The sequence below is a fragment of the Denticeps clupeoides genome, chromosome 12, assembly GCF_900700375.1.
Source record: "Denticeps clupeoides chromosome 12, fDenClu1.1, whole genome shotgun sequence".
NCBI classification, from domain to species: Eukaryota; Metazoa; Chordata; class Actinopteri; order Clupeiformes; family Denticipitidae; genus Denticeps; species Denticeps clupeoides.
Window position 1 is genome coordinate 553,519 of NC_041718.1, and position 26,224 is coordinate 579,742.

A 26,224-nucleotide genomic window follows, 5' to 3' on the forward strand; every position below is an offset into this window, starting at 1 on the left:
GGTCCCACTTCTCTTTAGTTTTTCTCAGCACATTTAACACCATATATGCTCTGACTGAAAACATTAGGATGTGCATAAGGAAAAATGTTAAATCAAACCAAGGCCAATATTATAATATGTACAGTATAAAAATCACAATATAAATGCACTGCATTTTAAAATAAACATCACGTCTCGAGACACTCTGCATCGGCGTCACATGATGGGAAAGGGGAGTGACAGGTGATTCCTGTTCTATTTAATCATGGAATCCTCTCTCAGTTATTCAGTTCTGATCTCAAATCAAACCAGCTCGACGTTTTCATCCCCTTTTTTTCCAATGTGCCTCTTCAATGTTTTTTCCTTGGCCTAGTAGGTAAAGAAGTGGACTCATAATCAGACGATTGGGGGTTCAAATTTCGAAGTACAACTGAAGTCCCCTTCATACTGCTCCCCGGGTGCCATTCACTTAACAAAAGTTAAATCTAAATGTTTTTATTAAGAAGTACCACTGCACAGTTAAACAAATTCACATCAAAAGGCAGGCACTTGCCTGGCACACTTGTTTACAGAATTCACATCAACATCTTATTTGTGTTTTATGTGTCTCTTTAGTAATAAAACTGCTCTTATTGGAACAATGAATTATATTTCAATATATTTGTAATATATTTCTTCCCCACATATTTCTGCTTTTGCAGATAACAAAAGATTCCATCAGTATTTAAATGAATGATACGGACATTTCTCAGGAATTCATGTTTGCCTTGTCTTGTGTTTCCTGATTGCACTGACTGTTATATTTTGTATATCTGTTTAGTATAAATGTATCCACACCATGTCATGTCCTTGTTCGTTTATTTGTCTTTTTACCACGTTCAGTATTTAGATGTCCATGTGTTCTGTTTTTATTAAAATCACCTGTTTGTGAGTTGTGCGATTGCTTCCTTCCCTGCTCCGCAATCCTGACAGAATGTGTTGTATTAGTTCTTTTGTCTTTATAACTGTACTTGTGCAGTTGTTTGACTCTCCATGCTGCCCATGACTTCTGCGAAAGCATGACCCACATTCCTGAGACCCTTTCGTTTGCTTCCATTAACCCTAAAAAGTACTTGAGCCCTGAGCCTCCAGAATCTGTGTGGTTCCCTGGAGATAGAGAAGTGTGTCACTGTAGCATCTGCCCTGCTTTCATTTGCATCTCCACCATTCGAAGCAGCTGCACTAAGCATGCATGTAAATTCCTGATTCGCATTCGTTTCCAGCAGAGCTTTTAACAAAATGCTCTTTCATAGACCGTGGGGTGACTGGAAACAGTTATGAAAAGTGGAAGCCTTGTCGGTCAGCTCAATCTCATTCTCTTGCTTCAGCTGGCCTACTTTAGTGAGTAGGTGGTGTTTACTGCACTATGTGGGGGCAGGCAGGCCCTGAAGGCCCCATGTAGCTCCTTCTTTACTCTGGGATTTATTTTACAGTCAACACCCACCGATATTTAGCTACATTTAGACTGACATGTTGTTTTGTCTTAAGGGACTTTTCTTTTTCACGCAGGGTGGCCAGGAGGAATCATACTTTTTCTACAAAATGTTTACTCTCCAAAAAATCTTCTTACGTAACTAACAGTGATATGGACAGCTTGCACTAACAAAGCCACAGGCAGCTGGAGTTCTGCATCATTGGACAAACATGGTAGAACATGTACAGCATCTTTCCTTATAATATACAGGTCTCTCTGTTACCCCTGGGGTGTTTAAATATGTAAAATTAAATCTGTTTGTGTTATCTCAAAAGGAATTCACTGCGCTGCAAAGGGGATCTACAAGTGGAGAACTGGTGTCTGGTTAGAACATATGTGCTCCTAAAAAACATCTTGTTTTAGATTTTAGTGGTTAAAGTCCATTGGATATTTCAGCTGTACATGAGCATCATATCAGTTCATATCAGGGATATATCAACATACCTTCCTATTGGCTGATTAGATAGTTGTCACTACTTTTTTCAGATTTTTCTGATAGTCTTATCATTTTTCAAACACCCTTATCCAGAGTGACTTACATGGAGATACTCAGGGTTAAGTGTCTTGTTCAGGGGGACAATGGTAGTTCTGACTTCCATTGTTGGTGGTTTCTGGAGGAGAGACTGATTCTGGGTGACATTTAGGAGGGTGTGTATGGGCTGTGGCTCTGCATCGGGGAGATTAGGCGTGAGTTTGGCTGCAGTGCACTCATGGAAGAGAAGCACATATGAAAGCACCTGCGTTCACTGACCTATATACACACAGCCTGACTACAGATGGTGTGAATAAAAGATTGTATGTTTTCTCATGCTGACGTACGTGCTGCACTCACTGGCCAGGGGTATTGACCCCTTCCTTATTCAACCCAAACACATAGTCAAGTCACTGGATACACTATGAACATGCACAACACATCATGAACAGTAGCACTGTTTAAAATACCTCCACTGACTCTCTGGCATATAAATATACAGGAAAGCCTATAAAGCCCATGTACATAATTACTGCTTTATGCACTGCTGTGAAACCTGTGCAGAAATCCAGTGTCAATGTGTCTGCTGCCTTCTCTCTGGTATATTTTACTGCATTTGCAAACAGACTAGTGTGAATTCTATATCATTAGAGAGGGAGGACATTTATATGCATTCATCCCAGTAAGTGGATATGATTTGTTAAGGGGAAGACCATGCTAAATGCAAATATAAATTACTGCCACGTGGGCCCACACAAAGGCTGCAAAACTACACGCAACTAATGGTAGACAGTGGCCAGAACAACTAAACACAGCACAGATAAATGGATACCAGTGATTAAAGGGGAGAACAATTTAGGTAATCAATGGATTACAAAACTAACTAAACACAAAGCTCTGGTCAGATAATCACAGAATTGGAGAACAGACAGGTAGCTGGGAACATGACAGTGTCGGATTCTGGGTGCCATTTTGGACCTTTCAAATGTCTCTTAATGATTTAATTAAACTACCAGTAATTTATTGAAAATGGAAAAAAAAAAACAGATGTCAGGAAGCAGAAGTAGTTTTTAGGGGTGTCATCATATTTTTCCAGATTGTTTCAACATTTTAGAACATTTTAATGATATTATTATAATTAGTAGTAATAGTAGTAGTTGTCACGGTGGGGCTGGACATGGCGAGGAAGGAGGACACATTCGCACGACTTCACACGACAGGGGTTTAATACAAACTACACGAGACAAGGGAACATAAACACGCACAATGACCCGACGGCGAACAGACACGAACAGGATAGCTTTATACAAATATATAAATATACATCAGGTGAACACGATCAGGGAACATTACACAGGACAAACATGAAACTCCGGTCTGAACTCCGGATCCGGAGTAACCCCTGCCAGTCCGGATCATGACAGTAGTAGTAGAGAAAGAGAAGTGTAAGTGTAGTATTTGCACAGCAACACAACATCCACCACCCAAACATGACTTCAGCTTGAAGAGGATAATGACATGATTTTTTAAGCTCTTTGAGATAAAAGCAAATGGTGGGGTGAGACCATCTAAACTCCATCGTTTGTGATAGAGCTAAGCTTCCATTATCTCCCCTACTGGATATGCCAAGTTCAATCAGATTGCCAAGATGTGCTCCCTAAGTATCAAGCAGTGGAAGAAAGGTGGAAATCTGCCTTGGCTTTAACATGCAGGAAATGATTGTACATATGGCACCTTCCCATGCTTTCCATGGTGCTCCAGTTTCCTACCACCAGTTTGCTATGTATTGTTGCTGATACCTGTCTGGAGGAGTTTACTGAGTGTTGCATTAGTTCATAATGAAACAGTTGCCACCGCTTTGAATGAAACATTAAATCAGCTATGCCACTTTCCTCAGCAGTTATACTGCTATCTTTTCCTGCTCTTTATGGAGCTCTAACAGTGTTGACAGGCCTGTCAGCCTTTATCTGACATGAATGGAAACACAGTCATTTTGTGTGGCAGTGCAAATTTCCTCTTAACTTCCTTTAGTCTTCAAAAAATGAAGAAGAGAAGAATAAGAGGTAACTTGGCGGAGGTATTGAGTGTTTGCCCGGGAATTTTTTTTTGTGCTTGTTGCTGCACATCTCAAGATGGTGGTTGGGGGTGCTTTTCTCAAACGGCTGGTTCAAACCAGAGTCACTCATTTGACGAGCTGATGACACTTTGCGCTGCGAAACACGCGCGAACATCCTCCTCTGTGTTTTCTCCTGCAGCATCACAGTGTGTGATGTTACTGAGCAGGGCTCCTTATTTCTGCTCAGGTTGACCCCTTTTTTGAAACACTGTAAATATTTATCAACGAGCTCCAAGTCAACAAGTTAAAAACCAGCATATCTACAGTAGTACAACAGAGTGGAAAAAAATGAATACAGGCCGAGACGGTGTCCCCTCCACTGTTCCAGTTCCAGCACTGAGGCTCATAATGAATTCCCCTCACACTCCACGCCAGTCTCCTTAATTAACATGACTGCTTTTTCTCATACCATCTTCCTTTTTGGATGCAAAAACATTTCAAACAATTAGACCGATATGCTATACCCTTCAATACTGCACTACGGAGCAGCTGAGTTCACATTTTTAAATTCTAGCAAACACTTCATTTCCAGTATAAGTCCCTCTTTCCCAAAGGAAATGAAGTTCTGTTCACTTTTATTGAGTGGATATAGGGAGGTGGGCTTCTCGCAACTGTTTTGTACCAATGGCAATACAAAAAAGTTTGAGCAGCATGGTGCACATAATTTCTTTAACACATGAACCGGTGCACCTTGATGGGATTCCGCAACATAATTACACCACAATTGGACAGATAATCTGCGGTGTCATTTTGTCTTTGGTTATCTATGATCATGTAGATTGATAACATTTTGCAACAATTAGAACAGTGTGATAAGCAACTCTGCAATCAGCAAATCAATGAGCTGACAGCTTATTATCTGTTCAGCTGCCGACAAAGTACAATTACAGTGATTGAGAAGAGATTAAGTCTTATATAAAGGATTGGCTAGCTTTGTGAAAGCATGAATCTGAGCCAATTCTGTTTATAAATTCATTTCTGTTTTTTATTAATGACATTCAGAAGGTTAAGCAGATGTTGTGCAAAGATTACAGGAACAGTCCTATGAGATATTAGACTATATTGTTGTCACGTTCCTAAGTCTAGGGGTCTCAGAAACGCAACAAGGGTGTGGAGAGGAGGAGGTCCCTGTTACACATGCAACCAAACAAACGATACAAACAGTGCTTTTATTTACAGTGTGCTAACAGGTTCAATAAGACAGAGGACTCAGGACAGCTAACCAACATCAAAACAGCTTAATGGAAGGGATGGGATAACAGCAGGGATAACTAAAACACATACAAGTTACCAAAAATGGCACATGACAGGCTAACAGCTAACAAGCTAAACAACAAAGGGTCTATCACACAACGAAACAAGAAACACGAATGAGATCCCCAACGGAGCTCTATGCAGATCTCCGTGGACCCTGGGGACCTCCCAAAAGCATAAGGGCCTAGCAGACCCTGGGGACCTCCCGAACACCATCTGAAATCTCTTTAAATAAGTGGAGGTGACCAATGGCAGATGGAGCTGGTAGGCCTCAACTCCTCCCACGAAGTCAACCTAAAAGGGACAGGACGCAAAAACACAGCCAAACACACAGAACACGTGGGAGCATACGTCCAGGGACGTAACAATTGTACATTGTTATATGTACGTATGTGTCACGGGTGGGCTGGACATGGCGGTGAAGGAGGACGCATTCGCACGATCACAGGACAGGGGTTTAATACAATCTACACACGAGACAAGGGAACATTAACACGCACAATGACCCGACGACGAACAGACACGAACAGGATAGTTTTATACAATTATATAAATAGACAACAGGTGAACACGATCAAGGAACATTGATCGTGTAACCGGAGTAACCCCTGCCGGTCCGGATCATGACAGTATGTTATATACATGTTTCAACAGGAATCAAATTCCTTGTAAGTGTTTAATCACATACTTGGCCAATAAATGTGATTCTACATTTGTGATTGAACAAAGGCAGGGGGAGGGGTGGGTGGATGTGACAGCTCCGCCCTGGCAGCTCCTCCTACCTCCATTAAGCGGGTCGTTAAATGTGGCCAACCTGGTGAACGTGTGAATTGGGCCTGTTTTTTTTTTGTCTGAGACACAACCTATCTCCAACCTATTTCGCTGCCCTTTCTTCCATTCCCGGAAAGTTCTGTTGATGCAAAATGAAACTTCTCAACCTTAAAGAAAGAAAGTCCAGTTGCCATGACTCAACTTTCAGACATGTATCAAGTATTTGTTGTGTATATTTACAGCAATAATACAACATAATTACAGAAGAGTAAAAAATAAGCTGTCCAACGCAATGTTTTCATAAGTTCCTTAAGTTCCATTAAATCTAATGTCTCATAACGCCTTGTGTCCTGATTGACTTGTGGATAAATTAAGGTTACAGCTCAGAGAAGAGCATCCACCCTGCATCTCACTTCCATCCAAGTTCTCACCTCCATCCTTTGTGATTTGACATCTTGTACAAATGACATATGTGAAGATGTGTCTTGTACAAATGTACAAATGAAAATGTGAAGACTGGAAACTTCACATACACTGACCTGATGCTTGAATGAATGGTCCTAGTGAATTCCCCAGGCTGGTGAAGGGGCCATAACCCCCTAAACACAAACAGGTTTCTGCAGCTTGAAAATCAGCTGCAATAACCCTGCCTCAGTCTATGCTGTAAAGTAGACATTGGCATGTCTACTTTACATGTAACAAAGCCAAATGTGTGCAAAATAATAATGCAATTAATGAAAAACCTGCAATAAAAAAAATCAAGCACATTATATAAAGCTACAACGTTTCAGATTTTTCTTTTCTTTTTAAAGTGAAAGCAAAGCTGAAGTGATTATCATTATGATGCACAGCAAGCACAGTACATGGTGCATACAACTAAAAATGTCCTCAGCATTTAACCCATCACCCTTATTAAGCAGTGGGCATCCATGTGTGGGGATGCTACTGTGCTCGGTGACACCTCAGCGTTACCTTGGCGGGTCAGGATTTGAACTTGCATCCTTATGATTACGGGTCCGCATCCTTACCTGCTAGGCCACCTCTGCCCCCATCTGTTTATGTATTTTTAAATTAAATTATATTTTAATATGCAAGTTCATAATAATCCAAGTACTGTAAATTCCCCTCCTTTATTTCTATTGATGACTGAGTCCCTGTCAGGATTGCCTGCAGCTGGGCTCCACACCTGACTTTAATCCTGACGCCCCATAAATGCCGGAAGTTTCCACCCTTTCGGGGTCGCTGGCATTTTCGTGAACTCGCTGCACGAACTTGACCTAGTTTTGTTTTATGTGTTTTGAGTTCTGGCAATCGCCACACGCCTACGGGTTTGTTTCAGTTCGTGATTTATGTTAAACTGTTTTCGGCCACCGCGCCCATCTTTATTTGTGTTTATTGTTTATTTAATAATAAAACCCCCTTCCCAACATGTCAGACCTCTGCGCTTCCTTCCCCCGTAAGTCCGTAGACGTGACAGAATGCCAGCGACCCACCCAAAAGCGCAGAGGTGGAAAGCAGAGGAGAAGAAACGCCGCGAAGGACGCAGCCCGGCGGGGCGAACGCGGACACCAGGGGAGAGACGCGGCACCCGTTCTGGTGGAGCGTTTTCTCCCCGAGAAGCCGTGGTACGCGGCGCCGCGTGATGACGTCACCCCCGGGAAACTCCGCGAAACCCGGAAGCGACAACGTCGGCGGGTGAGTGGGCGGAGCGAGGACGTTGGCGTCGGCAGCAGCGAGGAAGTGACGTGGGCAGCGAGCGCAGAAGATGCGACCCCCACGATCTTCGCCATGTCGAGCCAAGAACTCTGCGCTCTGCTGGCAAGGCTCCCCGTGGACTGGGACGACACGGACGACGACGAGAGCACGGGAGACGAGAGTTGGGCTCCGCCCATCGCACCAGTCTGCGATCGTCGCAAGGTCCGTGGGGACCCACGTCACTTCCAGGGGGGTGAGAAGCGGCAACAACAACGGCGCCGTTCCTCCAGCGAGGAGGTGGGCAGCCTCCAGCCCGAATGGCCAGAGTACTGCCCATGGGAGCTTATCGCGCCATGGGTCCAGGATGTCCGCAGGGTGGACGACCCTTGGAGTCACCGGTGGGAGGACACGGATGACGAAAGCGATGATGACGTGGATTTTCGGTGGGCGGTCGTTGCCGGGATGGCTCCGCCCATCGCGCCCATCCAGGATCGTCACGAGGTCCGTGGAAACCCACGTCCCTCCCAGCAGTGTGAGGAAAGCTGGTGGAAGAGGGCGACGGGAGGTCGCCAGCCAGCAACTGCGCTGCCGGGACTGCCTCGCAGGGAATCCTCCATTCCTGCTCCAGTCGCCGACCCGCCTTCCCTCTGCCCGGACGTTCCCCAGCGAAATGGCAGCGCAGCACCAGCGCCCACACCTGCTGGAGAAGACGTCCACCCCCCTCCACACCACACACCTACCACCATCTCCAGCGCCGTGCCCAGCCCCGTGTGGGACAGCCCAATTGTCCCGGGACCCTTCAGTGGGGCAGCAGACACTGATAAGACCACCACCATCCTCTCGTGTCTGCTTGGGTCAGCATGGGGCTGGAGCGCAGCCCTCTGGCAGCAGGGAGAGACAGACAGCAGTTTTCGGGACTTCCAGCAGAGACTGAGGGCGGAGTTTGATCGGCCAGAGCCTGAGCCAGGGATCGAACTCTGCCCCTCCACCACATCCAGCGCCAGTCAGGATCCGGGGCAAGAAGACCAAGCACTGGCGGGCGACGAGAAGGTTGCGCCTCCCGAGATCCTGGCTGTGCCCCCTGAGGAGGTCCCGGAGTGCTCAGAGAGGGAACTAGACGACCCTCTCTTCGGTCTGTCTCTGTCTGTGTGTGTGTGCGTGGCATATGTGTCCGTATGTCGCCCCCACTTCCCCTCTTTGTGTCCACCAGATGGCGACCCAGCCGCGGAGCCGAACCCCAGGGAGGAGGTTCCTGACCCGAATGTGCTGGTCCAAGGCGAGGTGGACAAGCCCCAAGGTACCCCTAAGTCCAGCCGGGGGGGGTGCTCCCCCAAAGAATTTTTTGGGGGGGTGCAGTTCGGGTTGGGGACTCCTCCTGAGGGGAGGGGAGGTGGGGAAGCGATGGAGCTGGGTCCTCCGGTAGCCAGTGAGGAGGGCAGGCCAGGCATGGGCCTGCGTCTGCCTCCAGAGGGGTGGAGCGCCATAGAGCCCCCGGGTAGGCATGAGGACCCAGCTGGGACAGGCAGGAAGAGGGCCTGCTTGTCCCAACGGACGCAGAAGGGGCTAGCCGGATGGTCTGGCAATGCCCCCCCCTTGGCACCAGGGCCGTGCAGCGAGAGGGGCTGCATAGTCCCAGAAGGCACCAGCCTGGGGTGCCTGGAACAGTCGCCGGAGGCTCTGGGACAATCTCCCTGCGCGGTGCAGGGGGTGACACAAGAAGTGTCAGAGGGGATGTGTGGAGACAGGGCCCACACATACCCAGATGGATCGGCCCTGATTATTGTGTGCAGGTACGAGAGTCCGGGGCCGCCACGCGGGACCACGCCGGGGAGCCAGGCCGAGGGTCCGGGGCCGCCATGCGGGACCACGCCGGGGAGCCAGGCCGAGGGTCCGGGGCCGCCAAGCGGGACCACGCCGGGGAGCCAGCCCGAGGGACCGGGGCCGCCACGCCTGACCACGCCGGGGAGCCAGCCCGAGGCACCGGGGCCGCCACGCCTGACCACGCCGGGGAGCCAGCCCGAGGCACCGGGGCCGCCACGCCTGACCACGCCGGGGAGCCAGCCCGAGGCACCGGGGCCGCCACGCCTGACCACGCCGGGGAGCCAGCCCGAGGCACCGGGGCCGCCACGCCTGACCACGCCGGGGAGCCAGCCCGAGGCACCGGGGCCGCCACGCCTGACCACGCCGGGGAGCCAGCCCGAGGGACCGGGGCCGCCACGCCTGACCACGCCGGGGAGCCAGCCCGAGGGACCGGGGCCGCCACGCCTGACCACGCCGGGGAGCCAGCCCGAGGGACCGGGGCCGCCACGCCCTGACCACGCCGGGGATCCAGCCCGAGGGACCGGGGCCGCCACGCCTGACCACGCCGGGGAGCCAGCCCGAGGGACCGGGGCCGCCACGCCTGACCACGCCGGGGAGCCAGCCCGAGGGACCGGGGCCGCCACGCCTGACCACGCCGGGGAGCCAGCCCGAGGGACCGGGTCCTCCAAGGGGAGGATACAGCAGGGCAGGAGCCCTGAGGTTGCCGCCGTCCGCCCCGCCGCCTCCACTGATGGTACTGTTGGGGCTCCGAGGACGTAGCCCTTGGAGGGGGGGCTCTGTCAGGATTGCCTGCAGCTGGGCTCCACACCTGACTTTAATCCTGACGCCCCATAAATGCCGGAAGTTTCCACCCTTTCGGGGTCGCTGGCATTTTCGTGAACTCGCTGCACGAACTTGACCTAGTTTTGTTTTATGTGTTTTGAGTTCTGGCAATCGCCACACGCCTACGGGTTTGTTTCAGTTCGTGATTTATGTTAAACTGTTTTCGGCCACCGCGCCCATCTTTATTTGTGTTTATTGTTTATTTAATAATAAAACCCCCTTCCCAACATGTCAGACCTCTGCGCTTCCTTCCCCCGTAAGTCCGTAGACGTGACAGTCCCCCACATGTTTACTTATTGGCAACATTGACAATTAGCATGTAAGTGTGTTTCATTAAATTTGCCTGAAATTTACTAAATCAAAATATTATTTTTAGTCTGAATAAATGTGCAAACATGTTAATCTGACAGAAATGAAATACACCCAGATAGTGCAACTGATAGTAGAGCTACTTCTGCTGCACATTTTCCTCTCTGTGGAATTTGGATAAAGCTAACATGGCAACAGAAAATGTGAAGTATACAGCATGTATGAAATTGTAACAAACTGTCCAATTCACAGTTTGACATCATGCCAATTTAAAGTCAGCTGAATTGTTTGGCTGCTGTTTTGGTCGATTATGTAATAGGTCAAGCACAAAAAATGCAATGATAACAAGCAAATCACCACCTGTTGTAGCAGAGTCGGTCAATAAACTGAATTCTCTCCTGTGTATACTGTGACAAGAACAGTACCCAATTAAAAAATCCAGCAATGATCGGCGAGCTTGACTAAACTGTCCATGTTATGCATCTGTGTGTTCATTTATCCTAATTTATTTAAACACTATATCTTTTAAATACTTTGATGGAATGTTATCTAATTTTTCTTTAAATCTGATTGAAATTCTGACCAAAATATGATCTTTTTTTAGGACATCGCAATGAACGACCTTCAGTCTTCAGAATTGACACAAACATTGATTAAATTTTGGAGGTCAATGGACACAGTCCTGCCTACTGAAAATGTGTTTACAACTTCACATACAACTGTGAATTTATCTACCTTTCTTTCAGCTCTACATCCAAACCACAACCCTGACCATCTCTATGAACCTGAGTGCATCAGTGGCATTGGGGATGCTCTACATGCCCAAAGTTTACGTCATCATCTTCCACCCAGAGCTCAATGTGCAGAAGAGGAAGCGCAGCTTCAAGGCGGTCGTCACAGCAGCCACCATGTCCACACGTCTCTCCCACAAGCCCAGTGACCGGCCCAACGGCGAGGCCAAGACCGAGCTCTGTGAGAATGTGGATCCAAACAGTGAGTGCCACCATGCCAGCCCACCTCCAGCACACTTCCAGAATACAGAGATGTGGGAAGGATATGCTGTATTTGGATTTCACTTTGTCCATAAATCAAATATACATGTACATCCCACCCGCTCTGAATTTAGTGGATTTTTATCATCAGATATTTGTTTAAATCTAATGGCCCATAAAAGCTTATTTCTGGTTGACTTTGAAAAAAGGCATTACAAAAAGCAATTCATAAAATTGTTAATCTGTGTCATGAAAAAGAGAAAGAACGATTAAGCTATTTACTGAATCTGTACAGAGAATATGTTAAATTTTGTTTATGCTAAATTCTGTGGCCACACTTTTAAACAAATGCAGAATGTGTGAAATTTTTTGGCATGGTGTCATTATCCACTCAGCCGAATAACTCAGTGACTGTAGTGACACCAAAGGCAGTTACCGCATGTGCAGGTCACAATAATTTCATACAATTTCTATTTTTGCTGTTTCATTTGCTTTATTTATTTATTTGGTGACACATTTATAAGCGGGGTGCAGGCTCCATTCCTTTTAGTGCGATTGAGTTTGCCATGGTATCAGGGCTGCTCTCTGCAGTGCAGACATAGAGCAGACACATAGCTGTTAAGGGTGACTCATGTGGATGTTTTAGCCAACCTTGGAACATCAAGGTTAAAATCAGACTTATATTGGACTGTATAGCAGTCTGCAAAAAAGCCCCTTTTCTTTGTGACCACTCCATAATCTAAAACTAAAATTTTCCAACAACCTTTCAAATGGCCCATCTTTTTTTTGTCTTAATTATTATCATAATTGCTTCAGGGTAGGTATTAGAAAAAGAACTTATGAGGGAATGAGTAATATTCTATGATGTTGCTTTGTCAAAAAAGACTCACTTTACAGCAGTTTATGTCCTTCCAAGCACATTACTGATCTTCAGTAATCAGACATAGATTAAAACTGTTGTGGATTTCATTTAAATAATTACAAATAAAACATTGAATGCTACTGGTTGTACTGCAGATAAGCCAAAATTACTTAATTAATTTAGCCAAGTATGGCTTCAACTAAATACAATAGAATCAAACAATGTACAATATGTACATTTCATAATGCTTTTCCATTTAAATGCAAACAATTCTTGAAAACAAAAAGAAATTCAATTAGTTATATTTTAGTGACATTTATTCACCATCAAAAAATGCTATCTGGATTGTGTTTGAGGTTCCTTGAGGATTTGTATCTGGATTTTTCCTGTATCTGGTTTTATACCTTTTGCAGTTTTATATGGGGCAGCGGTACCCAGAGGAAACTTACACGTAATCAGAAGGTTGCCAGTTTGACTCCCGAACCACCAAGATACCACTGAGGTGCCACTGAGCAAAGCTCCATCCCAACACACTGCTCCTTGGGCACCTTTCATCGTTGCCCACTGCTCAGCAAGGGTTATGGTTAAAAGCAGAGGAAACATTTTGTTGTGTGCACCATGTGCTGTGCTGTGTTTCACAATGACAATCACATCACTTTAACTTCACTTTCATATAGTCACTTAAGAAAAATGTCATGTCTGTTTTTCTTTGGCTGAAGAAGTCAGCCTTTTGTGTCCTGTATGTCAACAGAAAAGCTAGGGGTTAAAAATCCAACTCCAATTGGTCACAGTTGTGTTATGTAAACCTGCCCAGGTGCAGTCCCTTACAGCATCACCTCCGACAGTTGGCATCTCCTCTTTCACCAGCTGATGTCCTTGACCATCTGCTTCATTTCAGCATGAACTCCCCAGTAGGGAATATCTTACCCCCCCTCCCCTCTCCCCAAGGACTCAGTGCTCACAAACCAGCACCAAGAAAATGATGGGTTGTATAATGGCATTCGGTCATTAGCCATTTAGTCCTTTTGTGTTATGGTTGGATACAGAGCATTCATTCCTTAGTGCCTTGACAAACATTCTGGCCAAAGTGTCTGAGTCCCGTTGCTTTTTGCACAGCTGTCATTTTCTTGATGCCATCATCTTAAGCAAATGACTTGTCCACTCCCAAAATCTGCCCTGTTGCATATCTTACTTTCCACCAATTCCATGTTAGTGTGAGAGTAAATATGCAAATTCAGATGACTTTCAAATGTTTTTTTTGTGCTTTAAACTACAGCTTTGTACTTCTCTCTTCAACAGGCTAATTGTCAATGTTATCAGGTAAGACCAAATTAATCTTGTACTTTTTCATTTTATGCCTTGACCTTGTTTCATTTTATTAAGGCTTGTGGGAAGGGCATGTGGAAAATGTTAACAGAGCATTCCTAGAAGTTAATAATACACTTTGAAAAGGCAGCAAAGCAACATTGCATTAATCCGGAAATGTGTTCCGATCGAGTCCATGTCTGTCATTACAGATTATGCTTCCTCTTCTGATTAAGTGCCACCATGATACTAATCACTCCACCATCAGAAGTATTAAGAATGAACTCTGATCTGAATGTCCAGTGATAGCTGAAAAAAAATGTTTGAACCTATATTCTACACAATGTTAGAATATCCATGACTCTTGAGTAGGATACAAGCATTGCCTCACACATTTTCAGAGTGTGTTTAGGTGCTTCATGTGAATCAGATGATTCTGACACACAGACTGCCCCACTCCACCGTTAGTGCCAAGTGCCATCTGTGTTGGCTGTCCTGCCCCTCTTTCCGATTCCCTCTCTGTAGCACACACCACACTCTCACTATCTCTATATCTCTCTGCCTTTTTCTCCCTCTGTTTCATCCTTCATCCCTGTGAGGCAATGCACTGATATTTATCATCAGAGGAGAGGCTGGACATGTGCCCTGATCCCTGAAATGCCTGATATAAAGCAAAGGAAAAGAGTGTGGAGAAGCGCTACCTAACGGGTATCACTGTCACTATTAAGTTTATTAACACAGCATTTTTTACACAACTGTGTCACATCCGGACGTGCATTCAAAAAAAGAGCAGCAGGTGATGCTTCAGATGCTGCCTGCCAGTCAGCAAGCTGCACTCTCACATTCATGATCCTTTAATACTCTTTTGGGACATGAGAAACAATGAGCTTGTGTCTGAATGCCAGTAGTCAATGCACATTGCAATTATTCCTAAATTCCTGCTTTAATTAAACCAATAAGCCACCAGAGGCCTGCATATAATGCTTAAGGGATGTTGTTAGGCACAACAGGAATAGCATCTATTGCCAAGTAATGAAGTTCATTAACACTACTGCATTGTTGCCTAGCAACATAATAGCAACTGTAACATAAAAGTAGCTCTTGAGATATATGATATGCAAATCAGGTGATATGCAGTCACAGGAGTGCATTCTATGAAGCACATTACCATGGCTCTGAATGTGCCATGACAGTTTAGGACGGGAATGACCAGCACAGAATCACAATGTAAGATGATTAATCTTGCTGGTCAGAGCTGGCCTGAGTATGGCCTTCCAGTATGGCCATACAGCAGTTTCTCCAGTTAGTCATTTGTACATTAATAGAATGTTTTAAGATAGATAAGATAAAATAAATCTTTATTTATTCCCTTTTCAAGGAGCAATGAAATTTAAGGTGCAGTTGACTCTGTGTGAGACATATAGTTAAAGACAGGAATAGAATAAGAAGGACTTAAATAACAAACAAATAAAATAGTAGTATACACAATGTATACAAATTAGACTGGTATAAGTACGAAAAATACATAAAAATATAAATTGCACTGGATTTTTACATTCTATTGCAGTCTAATACCGTCTAATGTGATTCTCATCATGAATAATATATATCCATATTCATAAAGTACATAAGTATTCACACTTAAATTGAGCTCAGATTTTGACTACTTTACTGAAGTTAACCTGTGGTAAATTCAGTTGATTGAACATGATTTGGAGTGGCACATGTTCATCTATATTGCAGGAACTGGGCAACTAGATCACAATAAAGATAAGATGCCAGCAGCCCCATATAGAGAGATTCTTTAAGATAACCTGAGTGCTCTGGAACTCAGACAGGCAAAATAACAATAGTAGCAGTCTGTCAATGTCCATGAGTGACTGAATCCAGATGAACATCTATGGAAAGACCTAAATATGTCTGACTGATCTTGAAGGATCAGCAGGAAAGAGAAACCCCCCAATGTAAATGCAGCCAAATGTGTGCGTGTCAATACTCATGTATCTATTATGTTTAAAGTTTAAAAATGTCACACATTTAATGGTTTAAAACACGTTCATACTTTTCCACTATGGACCATTTTATAAAAAAAATGTAGCATTTTAGAAGAAGGCTGTAAAATAGCAAATTATGGAAAAAGTGAGTGCTACCAAAAAGGACTTGTGTTAGGAATTTTACAAAGAAAAACCCATATTGGGGAAAAAGCCATCAGAGTTCCTTAAGCAAAAATGTGGCAGTGGAAAGCTATTTGTATGTATTTATTTATTTGTAATAAAAGACTTTCAGGAACAAAATGTAACAAATGTGATTTTGACTCATGTGACACAAATAACCACTAGGCCACCACTGCCCCTTTTCTGGGTTGATGGAGAAAAAACACCTTTGGAAAAAGATGAAAACACAGACAACAGCATTAAATAAATAAAAGTTTTATTAACAACCAAAACGACAAAAGATTTTTTTTTTAAAAAGAGAATGAGGACAAAGAGTTGTTGGTCTGATGAAACAAATGAAACTCTTTGTATTTATTTATCTGAATCACATATTTTAGCAATAGCATCATCAGTAAGACCCATGTAATTTTTTTTTAAGTGACCGTAGTTTACATAAAGTGTAATCCTGTCCCAACTCATGCACATTTTGCCTCTCTTCCACAACTGTCTGTATTGTTGAAGCTGGAAGAAAAAGCTGCCCTTGCAGTTTTAGGTAGAACAAAGATACATTCCTAAGGAAAGTCTCATTTAAATTTTCTGTCATTTCAAAGCTTATATTTGTTGTGATATCATTTGAGCTCTGCGAAGCATCTTTATGTGCACTAATAGCTGAAGTAGAGGCAATCTGTATGTCATGACTACGGACTTACGGGAGAAGGAAGCGCAGAAGCAGGACATGCTATGAAGGGGTTTTTATTATAAAATAAAAATAAGTAAATACAAATAAACAATGGCACGGTGGCCAAAAAGGATTTAAACAAAGGGGAGAACTAAAACTAACCCACAGGCGTGTGGTGATTGCCAGAACTCAAAAAACACACATTCACATACGTGCACAAGGTCCACTAAAATGTCGTCCCTTCCGAAGGGGAGGAAATCTAGGGTTTTTAATGCGCTGTCAGGATTGGCCACCGGTGATGAGCACAGCTGCAGTCAATCCTGACACTGTACATCTCAATTATGCTATCCTCTGAACATGCTTTATGTTTCCTGTACATGTGAGCAGTAAATGATTTCACAGTGAATGTATTTTTACGACACGTCACAGGCCGTGTGCTCTTTTAAAAGACATGTCAAGTGCTCTTTTAAGTGCGATACAAGTCCTTTCACTGTGTGAAATTGGCGCATACACAGCAAAATTGCACATTTGAATTCTGTAACAACTGCTGCAGCAATAGCAGGAACTGTAGGTCTGTTATGTACACGATAGAAATGAGCTTAAAAAGCTGCATAAGTACAAAATGTCTGCTTGCAGTCAGCACCAACACATTTGAAAAAACAATGAGGTTTGTTTTTATGAACTCTACAATGTAAAACACAACCCTTCAAACTCTCTATTGGTTTGCTGCAAAAACGGCAGGTTATCATATTTATCAGACTAACAACCTGTCTATTATTATGCCATATTAGTAAAGTTTGTAACCTCTGCCAAAATGCAATAAAAACTACTACTTAACTAAAGTTAATTAAAAAACAAACTGGAAGATTTTAGTCTCAAGCTAATTAGACAGGCCCGGTGAGACGCGTTACACTAACTGCTAAATGCATCGACGGTTAAAGAGAGAAGCTTGTATTTTCCACACAACCATTGGTCATATAGTTCAGATTCACAGGAAAAAAGACATTAGCTTACCAGTGTTATAGACGTGACTCTCTGTGTCTTCATGTAGATCCAGCTCCACTCGTTGCAACTTTGCATCGCTGGCTGCTCTCGCGATAATTGCGTTGTCCAATCAGAGAACAAATAGAAACCTGCAGCCTGGAAACTTGACTACACAGATCTCACCTGGTTTGAAATTCAAACGGGAATGTAAAATATACACTGAAATTCACACTTTTACATTTAGATTGGCATTAAAGCCTTAATATTATACAATGACATTACCAACCATTTTATCATTTATAATAACAAAAAAATAAACTGATAAACAAGTATACGCTGTCAGTCATTGCAAGTATTAAAATGATTGCCTCTTCTTCCTTTAAGACAACTGTCTTTTTAAAGTTACGCGCTTTGGCCACTTGCCTCTGTTAAAAGAACAAGACTCATTTACTGCTTCCAATACACCTCACAACACATTATGGTCTCAAAATAATTTGTGTTATTCAGTTAGAATGTTATAGCTGATTAGTGTATGTATATTTTACATACAATCTTGCTTGTAAATTATAACATATTTATTTGTAAATGATTATACAGTTTTCTTCTGTACAAATTAGATCAACATTAGATCAACACTGTGATAATGTAATTTTACCTGTATTGTGTAGTTTTTTAGTAGTACAATTTTCCATTGTTAAAATTATAGTCATCTAGAGTTTCCACATAGAAATAGAATTATTTTAACATTTACTTACTGTAAAATAAACAGTTTTGTTTGGTTTAGTAGTTTAGTAAATATAAGTGTAAATAAAACACTACTTGATTGTTTTTCCAGCCATTTTTTACAGTGCAGGGTAAAGTAGTCAAATGCATAAAAAGGGACATCCTGAAAGACTGCTCTAACTACCAGGTATTATTAGTGACTTACTGTTGTGACATAAATAGAGATTTTTCATTTGCATAAATCATACATAAAATCACATACATTTTTGTTTTATCTGAGTAAAAACAAAAAAAAAAACAGCCTAGTTTGAAACATTGCATAATAAATACAATAAAAAATGACGGAGCAGACTAAACCTGGGAATGTAACGAAACACGGAATCACAGTAAAGTCATTCTGATGTCAGTCTTTACTTATTTACATAGACATACAAACTTAAAATTGAAAGCTTTCTGATCTGTTTAATTTCGTAAAATCTGAGAAAGAACAGAGGGGCCTTATCTGAAGAGAGTCATGAAATGTTACAATTTCAGTGCTCAATTTGAATAGCCAATTTAACAATGATTTGCCCTCTCATTGATTGTCATTACAGATTATGTCAGTCAGTCATAATTATAAACACTGCCTGATTTAAAATCTATTCTGGATCATTTTCATTCTTCTTTCATTGTTGCATACTTCTGTGATTATGGTGGAGAGCTGCCTTTGTCTCACATAGTCAAGGACAGCTACTGTGCAGAGACGGGCTACATGGCAGATATCTCGGCTGATAAGTGTGCCACTCCTTCGTCTGCTTGGTAGAATGAATCCGGGAGACAAGACCCATTAGGAAATTTATAGCGTGGCGTTCTTTAAGGCTCTAGTGCCGAGAGAGAATGAGGGTGATAATGAATTTTGGAGCAGTCATTATGCTTAGAGATGCTTTATCACACAGCAGACTGGTGCATCAGGTGAAATCGGATCTGTTTGGTCAGAGAGAGTGCAAGCTCAGGATACAGATTTCTCCTGAAGAAAATGTAATTGTTATAATTACAAAGAGCCAGTGATGCCTGAGCCTACTACCTAGATACACTCCTACACGCTCTCTCAGATCGGCAAACGAAAGGAGACTAAAAATTCCTTCTTCACGGGGTCTCCGATTCCAATCATGTCTGTTCTCCGTTGTTGTCCCTGGCTGGTGGAACAACCTACCCTCCTCCACACGACTAGCCGAGACTATCACCACTTTTAAGAAGAAGGTGAAAACCCTCTTATTCCAAAAATATTACAGACAAATTTAACACATACACATGCATACACATTTAACAAACAAATACAAAATGTATAAATACATTATAATTTTTCTTAGTCTAGCACCCAACACTCTCCGAGCATGTTCTTCAATGACAAGTCTAAGCCTTATCAGGGCTCTTAGTTTGTATACTTGATATTCTATAGAAATCGAACGAGAATTGCTGGTGTCTTCCCATTGTAAGTCGCTTTGGATAAAAGCGTCTGCCAAATAAAGTAAAGTAAAGTAAAGTAAAGTAAAAGCCTGATTGGGTCAGAGTTTGAGAAAAAAATGCGTCTGGAGTCTCACTGAAACAGCTGAAAACTTGGATTTTATGATTTCACATATTGTTTAGTGCTGTACTGTACTTATATTCGCATGTTATACACTGGTTGAAAATAACATTGTATTATGGTGATGTGTCTACATGGTACAGGATGGGATAAACTAGGGCATAAACTAGGTCTTCAAATTATAGCTAAATGTACTGTAAAACAGTGTATTTTTTGTTTTGCTAAAAGGGACTAGTGCCAATGGATTGAGGGCAACAATTAATGACAACATTTATGAACAATAAAACATGAACAACATCAAGTAGAAGCAGACTAGGGCTTGTATACACATTTGCTTTAAAGGTTTAATTTTCTAGATGGACACTTTTAAATAATTACAGTGCAGGCACTTCATGGGAGTGGGAGAGAGTTGTGCTGGGTCTCTATTGAGCAGGTGGGGAAACTAATTTAATTTTTTAGGGGAAAAAAAAAAGAAAATCATAGCACAGCATGATTCAGAAAGAAATTTTACATATGTATGCATATGTATTTAGGTGTATTTATGAAAAATAATGTAACAGCATTGATAGAATAAAATATGTAATGAATATAGTGAACGTGAATTGATTGTCATTGTGAAACACTGCAGCATAGCACACGGTGCACACAACAAAATGTGCCCTCTGTTTTTATTCCATCACCCTTATTGAGCAGTGGGCAGCCATAGCAGGTGCCTGGGGAGAAGTGTGTGGGTACTTTGCTCAATGGCACCTCAGTGGCACCTTGGCGGACCGGGATATAGAATATAGAAAACCATATTGTGACATGAATTGATGGCTCAGATTTTTCTTGTAAAGACATTTTTTTCTTTACAGGTCAGAGGTAAATGATTTGGAAGTCCACAAGCACTATATGAATATTAACAATACATGCTTAATCATTCGTTTTTTTAAATCTCTGTTAATTAAGGTGCTGATCCCCACATACCATCATCAAATAAATGTGACTCCAGATACTCCTAGTTATCTGCTAATAATGTAAAAATGCATGAATTTGTTCTTACATGAGATAATACACAGGTTAAACAGAAGGTGAATACTTAATAAGTACATCCCCTACAAGATCCCATTCAAGAAGGCCTAACATTGAAAAGAGTTTAAGTTCTTTTGAGCCAGTATTATTTTCTCACACACTGACCTTTACTTGAAACATTTATAATGACTTCTGGGTCCAGCAGAACTTAAAATGCCTTGGTAAATAGCCGTGATAATTTGTGATTAAGTCCAATAGCTACAGGAAGTACATAATTACCTGCAGGTCTTTAAAGGTCGCACCATTGCAGCTGTAAATACACAAGTCTGTCTGAGTGTGAGCTGGTGAATGCATGCACTTTAAAACTTGTGTTGAAAACTTAACACATTTAATGCTTAGATTTCCCCAGTGTGTAAATGTGACAACAGTGCAAAAGTGACCTCTGTGACCTCTTGGTATCGCAGCATGAATTAATGCTGTAGTGTGATAAATTTGTATAACAGCATAGATACGTGATGTAAGCAGTTTCTTTGTTTGTTGTGGGAGACAATCAACACAGTTCAGTAAAAAGAGGAGTGTGTGTGTGTGTGTGTGTGTGTGTGTGTGTGAGAGAGAGAGAGAGAAAGCGAGAGAGAGAGAGAGAGAGATAGATAGATAGATTTGTGGGAGAGACGGGAGGTGTGTGTGTGTGTGTGTGTGTGTGGGGGGGGGGGGGGGGGGGGGGGGTTAAGTCTAGTGAGGTAGGGTTAAAGGTCTCTTCTCACTTAGGGGCTCAGAGCAAAGAGAACAAGATAGAAAAATGCCTTAATAATAGAACTGGCTAATCATCAGGGTATCCTGAGGAGGATCACTAGAAGAGACCATAAAGAATCCAGGACAAATCACCACTGCCAGGAATATTAGTGCACAGAATTGTACATTCATATAGACTGCATGCAAAAGCTAATGTATACCTGAATTATTCATTTAAAGTGCTCTGTTCATTAGTTGATGTATCAGGGGCGCTTTTAAGTTGCTGCTAAAATGTGTGCGTTTCAAATTTTAGACTAGGGCTTTAGGGCTGTTTTATTTTTATCAGTCAAATAATACTAGGATCAGATTTTCTTTTTAATCAGCCAATTAATAAATCAATCAGTCAGTCAGTTTACCTAAGTGTAATTTAAATAAAATAAAGTTAACTAATTATCTTTATATGATGTAATTAGTAACATAATTCAGTTACTCTCTCACACAAATGACATAATGGAATCCATTAGAAAATGAAGCCCTAGGCTGAAGTGAGCTTCAGTTGTTTGTTTCATTGGATTCTTTATGTGGGAAGTTGTTTTAAACTTGATATACTCAAACAAACTGGGTCTTACTGGAAATCAGACTGCTAAAAGGTTTGTTGATACAGTGCACATTCTCACAAAAGAATTATGTGACCCAGTGAAGATGTGTAGGTATTTTTATTTTGCTTCATGATTCATGTCTTCTGAAAAAGTAAAAAGAAAAAAATACCAAAATAAAACTAATTCTTCCTCCTGTCCCCAGGTCCAGCAGCAAAGAAGAAGTATGTGAGTTACAATGACCTTGTGATCTAAGGGCCTTCTTCAGAGCGGGAGTTTGATCAATGAGGATGCTTGGTCTCTGCCCCTCTGGCAAAAGATAAAAGAAAAAAAGAAAAATAAAGAAATAAAAAAAAAAACGTCTTGCGTCCCTGAGCTGTGCTGCCCACCCACAACAGGAATCAGGACTGTGGCCGGCTCCTCGGCTACAACTTTCATTTGAGGAGGCTGACTGGTATTTTCACAAAATAATAACTAAAAATATCTAAAGAAATGAGAAAAGACACACAGAGATGCTGAGTTTTTCTTTCATGAGATAAAAAATGGTAAAGTGGATGCTGCTAACAGAATGTTCAGCACTGCCGTATCATAGTGTGAATGCAAGCCAGATGTTGTGGCTCCTGGTGTGGAGGCCCTGACTGGTATTGCTGAACTGGGAGGACAGACACATCCCTCACTGTGTCTCGTGAGCAGCAATGCCCTTGCTCCTTCACCCCGCCCACCAGTCGAGGGTCGGCTACTTCTTGTCTTTACATGTACTTCCAAAAATTGCAAGTTTTCCAAAACTCTTGTAAAACTTTGTGTGGTTCTTTTTTTCAGGCATTCTTGTTTGTTGTTTATCTGAGTTTATTTTTCGCTTCTTGGATGCACATTATATTAAAGCCATATTCTTCTGTTGGAAACGTTTCTCCCATTAATGAGGTGAAGGTGTTCTCCTGAAGAGGATGTGGACTAGCTGCCATGTCAGCAGGGGGATGTAGAGTGCGCCACGTGAAGGTGTTGTAGATTTAACAAGGTGTTCACGTAGCAGTTGTCAATGCATGCCCAGTATGTTTGATGTCAAAGTACAGTGAGTAAAATCAGTCAAATGAGTATTTCACCAAGAGACTGGGATGTCGACCTGCTCTTGATGGAGAGATTTTTACCATTTCTTTTTACTGCTTCCTTTACTGCTTTCTTGGATTTTCACCCAAGGCAGAATATGGCTTTAATTTGTCTCTGATTTTTCTTATTGCCCAGCAACTATGGAGGAATTGTGAAAAAGATAAATATATATATATTTAAAAAAATATATATAAAAAATAATAAAAGCATGTATGTTTTATACTGTTTGTATATTCATGTTGCCCTTGCAGCTTATGTGCCAATATTGTGGAAGACATTTCTGTTTTGGCCACTCATGCAAGTATAATGTGTTGTCCCAAGAATGTATTAACATGAAATAAAACCATTTGGTTATTTTCTTTAATTGTTCCCTGATCACAGGAAGATCCCACTGTTCATGAAAGTCACCCCCACACACCAAATATTTGAGAGTATTTTTAAATGTTTAATGGCACATTTCGGCTCAGATCAGGTTAGGGTGGGAGTCATTGCTTTAAACTGAACTGTTAACACGTCTGTATCATCTCAAAACAGTGAAGACACCAGAGATCTAGCACCCCTGCTGGATGACTGCAGTCCCATTTTCAGCTCTGCCCATCCCATGTGTTTTTCAAGGAATGATTTTCTCACCTAGAAAATGCTGTTCAGTTGCAGTTGTCACCTAGAAAGTAATTTTCTACTTTTATTCAATTAGCATTACTGATTCACACTCTAGTACTAAAAGAAGTGAATTGACAGTCTTGGCTGGAATAGACCAATTGCAGCATCTGCATGTTGAGTGGGTACAGAATAAGCAGTTGTCCATATTCTGAGACCTCAGTGGAAGGTTTTTGGATCATTCATGTAGAATTATGTGTTTTAAGGTCAAATATTGTCATGGTTTCATTTGTAAAGGCCCCCAGTCTGTTGGGGGTTGTCTTACACTGAATGACTTGATTGATGTTTTGTGATAAAGATGCCACCTTGGATATAGACAAATTGAGACTTTTGTTTATTGTGTATATCTTTGACCAGATGGGTTATGTTCTGGGGTGTATTCTGCTTTCTGTTGTTTAGGTGGTTCAGCTGCTTTACCTGCTGTCCCTTTTCATAACCCATGCTGAAGACAGAAGAATGCTGGACTCAAGCAAAGTCATGTACATCAGTCATAATTTTTTGTTAGGAAGACTGCAGTCCTGTTACAAATGCTAATTTTCAGTCAGCAAATGAAGATGTGTGCACCTCGATCACTCACTTATCTGAACTCAATCACAAGTCATACTATTTGCTGTGTTGAAAAGCGAACAACAATGTACTACACTACACTGCATTTGGAACACTATCATAACTCCACATTGGCCCTGATTGAAAACTTCATGTTCACAGTTTCACTTTTAAAGGGATGTGAAGGACTTCATCTAACTTCAGTCATGGTTTGGATATAAGCACTGTTATGTCACTGATTGTATAAGGTAAGATATGGTAAGTTATATCACTTTCATTTGATATGTTACATTATTTTACATCAGTTTGTGAGTGGCATGACTACAACATAGAGAAATATATATATCACAATATACAATCAGAACTTACACAAAGAATTATGAAATAAAACAATACTTTTAATATCTAAAGATCTGAAACCAGTTTGCATATAATAGTCCAGAAAAGCCAAAGTCTGCATTTGAAAATCACTAATAGATCAGGTCTGTCCAAGTCTATTCTTGAAAATGGTGTCCTCATCTGCCTTTGCTTATAAGGTCCGGGTCGCGGGGGCAGCATCCCAAGTAGGGAATCTCAAATAGCCCTCTCCCCAGCCTCCTCCACCAGTTTTTCCGGGAGGACCCCAAGGCGTTCCCAGACCAGACTGGAGATATAATTTGGTCTCAGATTTGGAGGTGCTGATCCAAATCCCAGCCGCTTCACACTTGGCTGCAAACCTACCACCAAACTACGACACCCTCCACACCATGGCTGCTCCTAGAAATTCTGTCCATATAGGTTGTGAACAGAACCGGTGACAAAGGGCAGCCCTGGCGGAGTCCAACCCTCTCCGGGAACAGGTCCGACTCACTGCTGACTATGCGGACCAAACTCACGCTCCTCTGGTAAAGGGACTGAATGGCCCTTACCCCATACTCCTGGAGCGCCCCCCATAGGGTGCCCCTGGGGACATGGTCAGAAGCCTTCTCCAAATCCACAAAACACATGTGGATTGGTTTGGCAAACTCCTATGCCCCCTCCATTACCCTAGCAAGGCTCCACATTTCCTCGGCCAGGACGAAAACCACATTGCTCCTCCTCAATCCGAGACTCAACTATCGACCGGACCCTCCTCTCCAGTACCTTGGAGTAGACCTTTCCAGGGAGACTGAGGAGTGTGATCCCGCTATAGGTGGAACACAGCCTCTGGTCCCCTTTCTTAAAAACGGGGATCACCAGTCTGCCACTCCACCGGAACTGCCCTACGCAATGTTGCAGAGACGTGTCTACCATGACAGCCCTACAACATCCATAGCCATGAGATTCCCAGGATGGATCTCATCCACCCCCAGGGTTCCACTGCTGTGTAGCTGTTTGACTACCTCAGTAGCATCTGCCCCTGAGATTGGACAGTCCATACCCAGGCATACCAGCTCTGGTTCCTCATCGCATTGGGGGGATTGAGGAGCTCCTCAGAGTATTCCTTCCACTGCCCAACTATAGCCCCAGTCGAAGTCAGCAGCTCCCCATCCCTACTGTAAACAGTGTGAGCGAGTTGCTGCTTTCCTCTCCTGAGGCGCCGGAT

At 42.7% G+C, this 26,224-nt stretch overlaps 1 protein-coding gene across 2 annotated transcripts in view; it reads left to right on the top strand.

The window, feature by feature from the left end:
- Window positions 1-24,415, top strand: part of grm7 (glutamate metabotropic receptor 7) — a 193,010-nt gene extending 168,595 nt beyond the window's left edge. The window contains exons 9-11 of one of the 2 annotated variants that reach the window (XM_028997654.1): window positions 11,499-11,745; window positions 13,906-13,926; window positions 22,559-24,415. In XM_028997654.1, the coding sequence (XP_028853487.1) occupies window positions 11,499-11,745; window positions 13,906-13,910 (252 nt within the window). In that variant the 3' untranslated portion in view covers window positions 13,911-13,926; window positions 22,559-24,415. The remainder of the gene's footprint in view (window positions 1-11,498; window positions 11,746-13,905; window positions 13,927-22,558) is intronic. The other variant, XM_028997653.1, reaches the window with a different exon arrangement.
- Window positions 24,416-26,224: the final 1,809 nt, after the last annotated feature.